Source organism: Myripristis murdjan, chromosome 16, assembly GCF_902150065.1.
Source record: "Myripristis murdjan chromosome 16, fMyrMur1.1, whole genome shotgun sequence".
Lineage (NCBI taxonomy): Eukaryota > Metazoa > Chordata > Actinopteri > Holocentriformes > Holocentridae > Myripristis > Myripristis murdjan.
This window is the reverse complement of record NC_043995.1, coordinates 8,339,732-8,353,229: the sequence shown is the minus strand read 5'-3', so window position 1 is coordinate 8,353,229 and position 13,498 is coordinate 8,339,732. Positions and strand designations below refer to the sequence as shown.

The 13,498-nt window shown below is 41.7% G+C and overlaps 1 protein-coding gene across 2 annotated transcripts in view; it reads right to left on the bottom strand.

The window, feature by feature from the left end:
- LOC115373884 (RNA-binding motif, single-stranded-interacting protein 3) overlaps positions 1-13,498 on the bottom strand; it is a 143,794-nt gene that overhangs the window by 73,638 nt on the left and 56,658 nt on the right. For both annotated transcript variants that reach the window (XM_030072508.1, XM_030072509.1), the window contains exon 4: positions 11,945-12,036. In XM_030072508.1, the coding sequence (XP_029928368.1) occupies positions 11,945-12,036 (92 nt within the window). The remainder of the gene's footprint in view (positions 1-11,944; positions 12,037-13,498) is intronic.

The following is a 13,498-nucleotide window of genomic DNA, read 5'->3' as shown; positions in this document are numbered from 1 at the left end:
ATGATATCTATGTGGTTTCTGGTTTTCTCACAGCTCAGTAGTATTATATGTAGTATTATTTTTCATAGGCTGGGGCCGTGATAGCAGATCACACCTGACCCCAGAATTTCCATACACTTAAAAAACAATCAAAACAAAACAGGAGGCTTGCTAAGTTGAAATTGTGGCAGAACCCCATTTGTTAAGAGGGAACCAATTTGATAACCTTTAGCTGTTTTATATAACCCTTTCATGATGACTCAAAATAGTAACACAAGCCATTGAAACACTCTGTGAAGTTTCCAAAGCCTGTTTCTGATATGATAATAGCCAAAAAATAATACAGCTTTGCAGCTCTTGGGACCTTTTCTTTGAGAGTGCAAGTTTCTGACAAGTTCCCTTTCCCTCCCATTCTGCTGTCAGCATGATGCAGCAGATTGCAACATTCTTTCACTAATAATTGCTGCTGTCTGCAGAGACATAGATTATGAAATATAGGGCTAAAAGTATGTGACTGACAATAATAATTGCTGACATTTTCATATATATATATATATATTTGTACTTTATACAGCAAACTGATCTACTGATTCAACTGATATCCACTTCATGAAAGCTCTTATATTTACCTTTAAACATACAGACAGGCATGTTTATCATGGGAAAATGGTCTTGTGCACATGCACGTAAATAAGGCACTTAAGGTGACACATTCCAGCAAGAGAAATGGTTTGTTTGGATTAACAAGAGGAGAGACTTTGGTACTTCATATATCCAGTTATAACCGGTAAGGCTGAACAGACAAACAAAAGACAAGCGTTTACAGAAACTACGACTTCATCAAGAGAAAAAGGGCATCTCAGCGGGTCACTGTTTGATTGCAAAAGTGAGCTCCGGGAAGTACAGTGTACAAAAACATCACAGTGATGACTGCTTAGCACCAAAAAAAAAAAAAAAAAAAAAAAAAAAAAAAAAGTTTATGGCCTCCACTCCTGTCTGTGTGCTTACCTGTCTGTGTGCCTGTTTGCCTGCCAATATTTCACTCTGTCACTGTGGCAGCCCGTTTTTTCCATCCGGTAATTCAACTCAGACACGAGACATGAATCTTGCTTCAAGTACTAAAATGATATTTTTTAATGAACGCATGCCATGCAGTATTTATGAGTCAGGCATCGTTGGACGGATGGCTTGATGTCTTTTGGCTGCATATCACTCAAGGCATGCTGCTCTGGGCTCCCGGGCTGGATGCACACTACAAGTTCCTTCAAAGGACAAATTAATAGATACCAAGTAGACAAGCATGTTGTGGAAAACAACCTGCAAAAAATTGGAATATGTGTGGGATGGCTTCAATGTGGTTACACAACATATTTTCACCCCATTCCATTTTTCTGTTTGTTTGTTTGTGTGGTTGGTTGGTCGTGGTTTCAAGCGACCATACTATGTCATCTAGCTATCAGGTTATATTATGGAGTCTGATATAACACATGATTGACTAGAAAATAGTTGGAAAATGCCATGTAGGAGCTAGATCTTCTTTCCCATCATCCCATTCTTCAGTTTATTACACTTTCTGTTCAGCTCAGGTTTAAGTCCACAGCCGAGCTACAACTTCTGTCTTCCACTCCAACATCAGCTAACCTTCTCTTGGTTGATGATACACTCCTTTTGCAGACAAACCACTCCCATTGTTGATGGAATACTTCTTTTGGTTGAGAAAGTGAAAAGCCTGCACACTGATATGTAGAAAGCCCCCAAGGTTAAAAAGGGATATAGCGCAGGGAAGGATCATGCAAACCAATAGAACGTCAGTTTGGGAGGGACACGCAATTTTATTTGAAGTGATAGACGGATGACAGAGGACGTTTTATTGATTGAAATTTTAATTTACACCCACTAGTGCTGGATAATGTCACTATTTAAGATGCTCTGTTTTACCAGAAGTAGAAGTCATGTGAGGTCATTTCATGGGGGGGACAAAGTGATCAACGTTTAGATCACATATTGAGGGAGCTGATTTGCTGAAGTGGGGCGTGGCTTCACATGAAAAAGCATGCAACTTTCCAACGAATGGGGCAATGAAGAACTTACTAGTTTTTCACACTGATTGGCCAAGAAAGGTGTGGCAGTGGGCATGAGTGAATATCCAACATGTGGAATTGGCATATCTTGACAACTGCATGGTGCTGCTGGAGATATGCACTCTACTGACTGCCTTCTAGTTGAATATTTTGAACTTGCAACAGTTTTCCATGGCTTAATACACACATTAATGCATTGTAATAAAGACACTCTAAATTGTCAGTAGAAATTACTATGATGACTGTTATGATGAGAAATATTTTCTCATCAGTAATGCCACAGAGACGCATTAATCACCCAAACACCCATATTCATTTGTTTTTTTCTCTATTATAGTTGTTTTTGTGCCTCTCTCTCTTCTCTTTTATGCTCCATCCTTTTCCTCTCTCCATTTCTTTTCTTGGTCATCCACTTTCCCCCCTCCATTTCTCTCTCCACAGACACACACACACAAAGATACACACATACATAAATCACATGTGCATGCACACACACACACACACACACACACAACCCGGGGCTGGTAATGTAGGGTTAATGAGATTGGAGAGCAGCTGATGGTTGCACACATTGAGGCCAGATTACATTTAATTCAATTGGGGCTCGCTTGCTGGGCTCCCTCCTGCTCCTCTCCTCTTCCTCCCTCTCTTTTCTTTGTCCTCCTCCTCCTTTTGTTGGATTAGTGGTGGTCCAGCCTCAAAAAAAGGCACAGGTTTTCATACAGGCATACAGCATGTGCACGTGCACACACACACACATACATATTTGCAGCTTTTACACACAGACACACAAACGCACCCTTTGCCAGTCCACTTCTAAACCCAAATGTGACTCATTATCTCCATTTTACTGCTTCAAGTCAGCCTTCAATCAGACATGAAGATGCATGTGGTACAGAACACAACCTTACACCTAATCTGTCTAGGAGAGACTTCAGTGCTTGCAGCATTACAGAAGAGCTAAGAAGTCAAGTTTTAATTAAAAAGGGGTGAAAGGTTCCCCTGTGCAAGCTCACTTTGTTGTACAGATGCATTTTAAAAATTTTAATCGATGGGTTTATTTAATTTCTGCATGCCTGCTAAACAACTGCTATCATGGTGCTCCGACTTTAAACTCTCCTTCACATCAGAGCTATGGTTGTCACTCATTATTTTGGCGATTTAGTGCAAGTTCTCATTAATGTTTACCTAATGAGAGCCACAACTAATAGCATCAAGTCCCACTCATAACAGGTAGGCTAGCAACAACCCCAAAATTGACTCCATAGCTCTTATGCAAATGAGGCTGACTGTATGTATGGATGGGAATGGTACTTGATGTGCAGTGCTGTAACTGTGGCAACCTCACCTTAATGCTGTATCGACGCTGAGAGTGACCCAGACAATATGCTTAATGTGAACGCTGATGGTAAGTAACCTCAGGACAAAATGAGCTTTTTTGTTGCATTCACCGCTGCACAGTTCACCAAAACACGTCTATTTCAGCTCACTTGAAAGCTGCGAGGCCCTCTCCATGTTTGTGGATGATGGAAATCACATTAAAACTTGTGTGATTTGAAATGCAGGCTTTGTGCTGACAGTAAATATTACACGACTAAATACTATATCAAAACCAGTTGCCAGAATAAAATGTTGCCATTTCACATTTCTGCAAACCAACAAATATGTTGAAATGTCAGCGTTTCTCAACCAAAAAAAAAAAAAAAAAAAAAACAAACTTGGTTAAGGTTAGGAAAATATCATGGTTAACATTACAAAACGTTAGCAAACATCTGCTAATGTTGGCCGGTGAGTGTTCGTCAGCTGACTTCAGACGAGACTCAAACCTGCGTCCACTGAATCCCAGTCCTGTTGATGGTGCCACCCACCGCCCCCCCTGCCTGCTAATGTCGAGCTTTTCTCCAACTTTATACTGCGTCAGGGAACTTGAGACAAGAAATCGTGCCAATAAGAATTCAACATATCCATGGTTTGCAGAAATGTAAAATGCCAACATTTTCCTGGCGGCTGGGCTGCTATAATATCAATTACTAGTTCATCCTTGCACACATTTTCACTCTTCTAAATATGCATGTGTGCATGGACACAGAGCACGAGCAACTCCAGGTAAAAAGACTGTCCAGCCTCAAGATGCTAATGTGATGGGAACCTTAGAGAAACTAAGAAAAAAAAATGTTTTATTCTTGTGTCATTCATTGCAAGTTATAAGCAGTGGTTCTATTGCTTATAAATTATTATATAATGGCTTTATTTGATAATCCACATTAGTAATGTGGTCCAGCTGTATAGCACACAAGCAGGAATTGTCAGAACAGATTTTTGGGGCTCAGATAAATGGTCAAAAATGCATGAAAAATTTGCAGGCAAAACATTTATTCTTTCCTGACATGGTACTTGCTGGAACCGGTGTCCTGCATTACAAAGAAGCAGGCAGTGGTGTATATATATAAATATATATTTCTGAAGAAAGCAGGCCTGTCATGGCTTATTCACATGTGAAACCCTTGAATTCTACTACAAAGGATATAGTGGAAACTTTCTTGTACCACTGTACAACCTTGCAAAGTCAACCTCATGCCGTCTCTATAACACATCTGCTGCAGAGCGAAGCAATACGACCTCTCTGTCAACGAAACGCAACAGAATGGTTATGCATTTTCCTAATTTCCACATTTGAGTTGCTTAGAAAGGATCAGAGTATCCGAGAACGATAATTTCAAATTACACAACAGACCATAAAGCGGAAGCAAGATCACAGCGGCGCTATTAGGTTTCCCATTTTGAAATGGTGCTCTCTGTCATAGCGTTTACTTTGGAAAGCAGAGCGCTATCAAATTCCACATTATGTATGGCAGCATCTGGAGAGGACGCTGTGTTATATCAGGGAGAGAGGCAGCAGAAAGAAACAGAGACAGAAAGAAGCAGGAAAAGACTATAAAACACATAAATAATAAACAGGAAACAAACACATCCAGACAAAGAGGCGAGTGATAAAGAGAAAGAAGAGTATTGAGGTGAAAAAGAGGATGATGCAGTATCAGGGAAGACCGAGAAAATGGGCGAGCGACAGAGAGGAGACCAGAAGGAAGGAAGAGAGAGAGAGAGATGCTCACATCTTCCCGTCTGTGTGTTTTTGTGTCTATATTCATCTGTTTTATGTCCCAGTGTGCTCTGCTGTCCTCCTCTTGCCATCACTAACCTCTGTTGTCACACACACACACACACACACACACACACACACACACACAATAGATACGACAGTAGGCCAGTCATGAGAACATCAGGCATCTGGCTTTTATCAGCCACACAGAAATCACACACACACACACACACACACACACACATACATCCACACAGAGCTTAAACAAATTGCAGAGAACAAATGCAGGCCACCACCAACACATAAACATGCTCACAGTAGTGTCAAGACAAAATGAGAGGAAATAATACAGAGGCAGAGAGAGGGAGAGAGAGAGAGAGAGAGAGAGAGAGAGAGAGAGAGAGAGAGAGAGAGAGAGAGAGAGAGAGAGAGAGAGAGAGAGAGAGAGAGAGAGAGAGAGTCGACTGAGTAAAAGGAAGCACAGCTGGACCAACCCAAGGGTTTAATCAGGGCTGATAAATGACGTTGTCGTTCACTCCATGTGTGCACATACGTGTTGTGTGTGTGTGTGTGTGTGTGTCCTCTCTCTCCTTCCTACTCATCACATCAAGGCCTCCACTTCCCACCTACAACCCCCCACCCCCACCCCTCTCCATTCCTCACTTTCTGTCCTCACTCAACCCTGTCATTAATGAGTCTGGAGGAGGTAATGCAGCACCTGCTGCACACACACACACACACACACACAAATAAAAACACAAACACTTGAACCACACAGACACAGAGAGTGAGGGAGAGAGAGAAGAAATGAGAGAGAAAAAGGAGAAAGCAGAAGGAACAGCATCGGGGCAGATAAAGAGAACAAAACAGACCAAACAGGAGGGAAGAGGGGAAGGTAAAAGAAAGAGAGAGAGAGAGAGAGAGAAGGGGGAGAAAAGAGAGAGAAGCAGGAGGTGAGCCAAGGACGAAGATGGAGGGAGGGAGAGAGGGAGGTATGAAGTGTCACTGGCAGTGGTACCATCTCTCTAATTAGCATAGTGACCTTGGTCCTCTCTTACTGTTATTGTACACACACACACACACACACACACACACACACACACAGACAAAACCTTAGTCCCTCACACACCTAACAGCGTGTGCTTGTGTGTATACCAGCACCTTCATTTGAATTTTAAAGAATACTCTGCCACATTTTTTTTATATAAATAAATGTCCGTTTTGCTGCGGGGATGATTCTCACACGAGGACCGGCAGAAATTGTCATCCTGAGGCGTTTTTTAGAAATCGTTCTCCGTCTGAGAGGACTGATGGACCAGCCAGGAGCACAATTTGACAGATACACTCCGTGCACACATGCTTGCGTATGGTATTGCGCCTCTGCGAGACGAATATTTCAATGGTTTATTAGTTCCACGTAGCGCTCATAAAAAGAGATTTTTTCCTGCCAAAACCGAGACACTTACACACACACAATCACTCGCATATACACAGCGTCATTCAAACAAAAAGTGTGCACAGAAAGTGTGTTTAAAAAAAAAAAAAAAAAAAAAAAAATGTTGCTCTCTGGTGAAAATAAAAAACGCTGAACCAGAGGCATGCAGGTAAACTGAGCGATAGCGTTACAGTGTCTGACGTTCTCTGCCTAACCACAGGAGTTCAGGAGTTAGGGATTAAGGAAAGGTTTTAATTAGGATACGACAGATACACACAAACACACACACACACACACACACACACACACAGAGTGAGAAAGCAAGACAGACACAGAGAGACAGAAAAACTAACAGTGAGTGAGCAAGAGCGAGGGAGAGCACAGCTGTAGCAGTAATCATCTTTCAGGTCAACAGTAATTACCAAGAAGACTGAGGCAGCACTGAGTCTCTCTCTCTTTCTCACACACACACACACACACACACACACACGCACGCACAAAAGCCTCTCCTCTCGTCGTCACATCTAGGCTTTCTATATTTTCTTCCTGTCTTGTCTCGGTTGCAGCCACAACACGCACCTCTCGTCCTGACAGGTCTCAGGGAAAAACATGACAGTACAGAGTTTATGAGATAAGGCCTTTAATAGTGCGCACAATTACACGCACACCAACCGTCCAATCACGCACTCCGATAAATACATGGCTAACCAAATGCAATCGACTTCATCTAACCATGTTACTGTGACTAAGGTTGTCAGTTTAATCGCACACTCGCTGTAATTACTGCATACACTGTGAAATGCCATGCAACAGCAACACATAGTCACGTGATCGCATCTGTCAGCGTGGACTTTATCCACACAGCGGCCGTTTTTGAAATGCAGTCACACTTAGGCTGGGAACATCTACCTAAAAAGAGCAAATTGCTACAAACACAGAAACACCGTCATCATCATCATCATCATCACCACCGTCGTCATAGAAACACCATGAAGCAGTCAAACATTTCAAAGTTAGTACCTGCGTGTACATAGACCCTAACACTCCACTAATAATCCGAATAATAGCCCAATCAGAATAAGAATGGCTCATATAACCACCTCAATGACAAGAGACTTGCCCGATCAGGTTGAAGGGGCCGGTCTAAACCTTTGATAATCAATTCAATAGGAAGATATTTGCACCTATGCTCTTTTTACAGGCTCTCTACATGTCTGCCCACATGGAGGTAATACTGTGTGATGTGATGAGTTTCCAGGAGGGACAGAAACATGGCGGTAGTGAGACACAACTGCTCTGCGCCTGATGAAACTTTTTTGTTGTCAAGATGAAATCTTTAAAGGATTGTTGAACGCCTCCGTGGTCGAGACGCTCGAAACCACGAGTTGTGCAAACAAGTTGTCTGAAAAGATGAATGAAGCTGGAATCCACCTATTCATCAAGAAAATCAAAAACCACTGGAAAAGGTTGAAGGCTGCCTATTGCAAAGCCAAAAGTCAAAACGGCAAAAAGTGATTATAGGTTTTTATGTTTACAGTCTTATGGACGACCTGATGGGAGAGCCGCCATTGGAAAATATGACTTAGCCTATATTATATTTTTATATATATCTATTTCTAGCAAATTAGACACTGCTCAAAAGGCAGAACCACTTTGCTCATGTCAAAAAACTTTTGATTAATGATGATTCTGATTAAATGCTTTGGGGTATATAAACATGCATCTTATCAGCGTCCATGTAAACATCTAAGCTGGAATCTCTAATCAGAATGATTTCAGCTGGGTTGAAGAAATCTTGTCCATGTAACCACAGCGACTGATGGAGCTCAATAATTCAAGGGAGTGGGAGCAGGGGCCTGTGTTCCCTCAGTGCAGCCTGAAACAGTGCTCTCTCAATGTATTTTTTTTTTCAAACTGGTAACAGTTACAAGACTCCCACACGCTGTCTAACGTGCAGTAATACATTTCTTTTGCAATGTTTTCTGCTAAACCTTCATCAGGCAAGTGGAAAAACAGAAAGCAGGCACAGTTTCCCCTCAATCCTCTGGTCTTGCCACAGAAAAGGAATAATAATGTTCCTAAGGTTGATATTATTAACAAAAATTCATAATATGGTACTGTGGTTGTATTACAGTAAGAGTCGCACATGCTCAGTAAACAATATCTCAAAAGCTGCTCCCAAAAATATACTCAAAGTGTGTATTCAAACACACATTGTGCATAGGGATGATCAAGTGTATTGTCGTGCACTGTAGATAAAGACCATTTCAGAAATTATTTACTGACACACACAATCTATTAGACATTATTCTTCTCTTTATGTTGAGGATACATAGGGCTGCTTTCAGTTTAAAGATATATTGACAGACACACAGATAGGGATTTGAAGCTGATACATTTGGCCCAGTATACTGATAGCTAAAGAAAATGTTATATTTATTAGGAGTCATTTAGGTGTTGCAGGAATGTCAGTTTTATGCTAGTCTTCCTTTCCCTCCCCAAGTGTGATGTAAATTTAAAATGGACACCATGGGAATAAGGTAAGAGCTGTACTTGTTGACGTGCTCATGCCTACACCTACGATGCAGTCTCTCTTTCCAAAATCAAGCCCAGACCCTGCTCTCTCATTGGTGTCAGCGTCAGATAACTCGCACAAAAGTAAAAGTGACGGGCAGCACAGAAATCCTAAATATGACTGCAACCTATGACAGGAAGGAGACCAGCGCTGCTCCAGGCGTATGGCAGATGGCAATTCATAAATTCAGTAATGACAGTCCATAAGATTAGAAGACATATAGTATGGAAGGCTTGAGTATGAATACAGAAAGGAAAATATACGGTTAGTGTTGGGTTACATGTCAACACATTAATCAGACTATTCCCATAATCAGAGTGAATACAGTCAGTGTCTCTGTTGGCTTTATGTCAAGGTGAGGATTTATGTGTGTGGTCCTGTCTTGTATGTGTTGGCAGTGAGTCCTGCACTGACAGGTAGTGAGGCAGCACAGCGCAGCACACACACACACACACACACACAGCACAGGCAGAAAGTCAGAGGTAGAAATGATCACCTCTCAGGAGGAGTGAGTAGTAGAGGTTTTCACCATGTAATTCAGGCTCAAGCTGATGGGGAAATTCTATCTTGTTACAATATAGACTGAGAGAATCTAGGCCACCATCATCCATCAAATACTCTAGGCATATATAGCTCTATCTATCTATCTATCTATCTATCTATCTATCTGTCTGTCTACCTCCTCAGTGTTCTTTCTTTAAGTTTGTCTGAATTCTGAAATAACATTTTAACTTTACTTGAAAGCATTTCAATTATTTCAACATTTATGATGCCACAGACTTGCATAACTTGCACTTATATGAGAAGCATTTCTGGATACTTGAACTTCAGCTCGAGCCATAATTGGCTGAATCTCCTTGGTTCGGTGGATTTGACCCCACAATGATGTTCGGTGATGTTTTCCAATATTTGACCCGGTGTATCAGCCCAAGATCGACTCAGTACTCAGCATGACTCAGTATTTAATCTGTACATCTTCACGATCTAATCTCTGAGACTTCCTCCCATCCGTTTCTTCCTCACATAATCGAAATTCTCCCTTCTCACAAGTCTCCTCTCTCTTTCACATTCACTAATCGCCTAGTCCCCCCCTCTCTCTCTTTCTCTTTCTCCCTCCCTCTCTCTCTCTCCTCTATCTACTGCCACCTCACCACTAATTCTCTTGTTGGGTGGGGAAAAAAACACTCCATTGTCTTGCAGATTAGAAACTAACTAGGAACAAAAGTTTCTGTCCCAGACAACTTTTTGAGGTCAGTCTGCTATGAAAAGGATGTGAGGACAAGTTGGAGAACAAACCCGAGCTTTCACTTCAACTTTATGAATTTGTCTCAGGCGGGCTAATTGGTGCTGAATGCGATAAAACCAAGATTTTGACAAACCCCAATTAAGGCACTCATCTTACAAAATGTTCAAAGATCAAGCTGTAAACCCAAATCAGTGCTTTTAGCATTGACTTTCTTATTACACCCTGTTTCTGGGAAGTTAGCTGGGACAGAGGCACCTCATGCATAATCAGTTCAAGAAACAGCAAGAAGACTGTTTAATTTCATTCAGAATTGACTCCTTGGCCTCTCTTCCATCCCTCCGGAAAACCCAATCTCTGAGGAGTCGAGGGTTCTTCTCTCTTTAATAACAGCTAAACACATCAACACTGCTCTCCCAAATGCCGCCCCAAGCCGTTAGGAACAAAATAAGAGACGGAAGTCTAATGAAAAGAGGTTTAATGGAAGAGCAAGGCAAAGGTGGCTCAGAGGCTTGCTGCTGTTTAATTCAATGGGATGCTCCTGGTGCCTGAAGACTGGCCTATTTTAATTGCACTTCTCTCTCATTTATAAAGACAGCTATGCAGCAATACAGCTTTAATGAATCTGAAAACAAGCCAGGCTATTCAGTGTCTCCCTCATGCACGCAGAAGGATATTGTGACTGTGCTGGTTAGGCCAGCATGTTTCACACACACACACACACACACACACACACATATTCTGTTTGAGTAAAGAGTTCGCAAGGCATGAGCATTTACTTCTGAAAACAGCAGAGTGGCTATAGAGATGTGATGTATGTAAATATATGCATGCAAATGGGACTGAACACCCTTGCTCACAAACATACACACACATGCATACACACACACACACACACACACACACACACAAATGCAATAACAAACACAAACACATGAATGTGAGATGAAATATCATTAGCGTGAGTTAGGGAAGAAAATGGGGGGAAGTGGAGGGAGAGGAGAGCCGGAGAAAGAAAGTGGAAGTGAGCTTCGTCAAATACAACATGGGAGAGGACAATACAGAAATAAAAAGAGAGAGAGAAAGAAAGAAAGAAAGAAAGAAAGAAAGAAAGAAAGAAAGAAAGAAAGTTCTAGAAATGAATCAGCCATCTGCTTCATTCTTTCCCCTGTCTTTTCATAGATTTGATCAATAATCTCATCATGACCTTAGTTGTTAATCAATAACCTTATCATGAACCCAATCAATAACCTTATCATGGACTTAATCAAAGGCCCATCTATCACTCTCCCACATGGATCAATGTACCAGTGCAACAGATAGGAATCCAGCAAACACATGATCATCACAACAACTATTGGCGCTATTATTATGACTACAAATAACAGCGCCATCGTCTTCCTCCTCATCAGCACCACCTCTGGGTTTTCTCCCGGGTCACAGCGCGGTGTCGAGCCCGGCACCACGGCACCGCCAGTCACCTCAGTAACAGCGAGCAAAGCAAAGCGGCACAGAGCAGGGCAGAGCTTACCTTGGCCATCTGTGCCTGGACTCCATTGGCTTTGAGCGAGGCCACAGCCTTCTGGGCTGCTGCAGGGCTGTCGAAGTCCACAAAGCCGTAGCCTGCACACACAGACACAGACAGAGGGCAGAGCCAGGGATGTAGGAGAGGAAGAGGGAGAAGAAGAAGAGGAAGAAGAGTTAGAGTTTATAATTGTAATTACTATCTCTCTCACACATATATGCACACATAACTGCCAACACAGGGCATCCTCTGGACAGACTAACCTTTTAAAGCAGACAAAACACATAATCTCACATCATTTTCTTGCAACGATATAATCATGTGTTGTCTGTAAATATTCTGTGAATTTGCCAGTGTGATGTTAGGCTACTGCCATCCACCAAGTCTGATATTTGTTCACTGCACAGTGGAAAAGATGACATCGTTGTCAACAGGAAAACATGCATCAGGAGACATTTTGGCTCAGTCAGTTTGCTGACTCCTCTGATTGTGATGTATATTTACACATCAGTTCATCCTAATTATTTAAGTCCTCACAACTCCAAAATCTGACTTATCAAAAAGCATGACAATGACTTACACTAACTAATGCCAGTGCAGCTTAATCTAAATAGCCAAGTTAACTCTGTTTTAAACTTCATGGTTCATATCACTTCATGAATAGAATTTCTTTACTCAACTTTTTAAGGCAACACCTTTCCTTTTTTCCTTTTTTAAGTAAAGTCTACTAATCATGTTTTACAGTGTACAACATATAAATTGCCTAATACCATCAAAAGTGAAAGCATGTGAGCCATGTGGCGCGCCAATGTACTTCATTATTATTATTAGTAGTAGTGCTTTATCATTATTATTATTATTATTAGTGCTTAAATGATGGGGTGGAGTGGCTCAGGAGGCCGAGCAGTTGTTTGTGATTGGATCCCCGGCTCCTCCAGAGAGCGTGTCCAAGTGTCCTTGAGCAAGACGCTGAACCCCCAACTGCTCCTGATGGGCAGCTTGGCACCTTGCCATCAGTGTGTGAGTGAGTGTGAATGTGAGGCAAACACTGTAAAGCACTTTGAGGGGTCAGTAGACTGGAAAAGCACCACAGAAACGCAGTCCATTTACCAATTAATTAATATGTCACTGCACGGACAAGTGGCTCCAATAGTGGGGGCAGAGCGGAGTGGACCTGAATGTGTACAGTATAAACACACATAGTCTATACAGCCTACCATATACAGTGATTTATAGTACACAACCACTCTGCATCACCTGAAAAACCGGCGACGACATAAATAAATGAACGTTTCACTGACGCAAATGTTGCTCTGAATATTCATGCAGACTGCAGAGCGAAAGGCAACTTTAACATTTTGGTTGAAACTCCAAGGCTACTGTTTGTAAAACGCCACATTAACTCAATAAATCTGTCAAAACTGAGTCAGGTCACACATTCAGTGAGAGCTAGTTCCCCCATTAACTGTGTTTTAGCACAGAACATCAACACAATCGCTGTCATAACACTAACTCTTGCTGTCTTGTTTATTATCCGAGAGCTCTTGAGCTTTTTTTTTT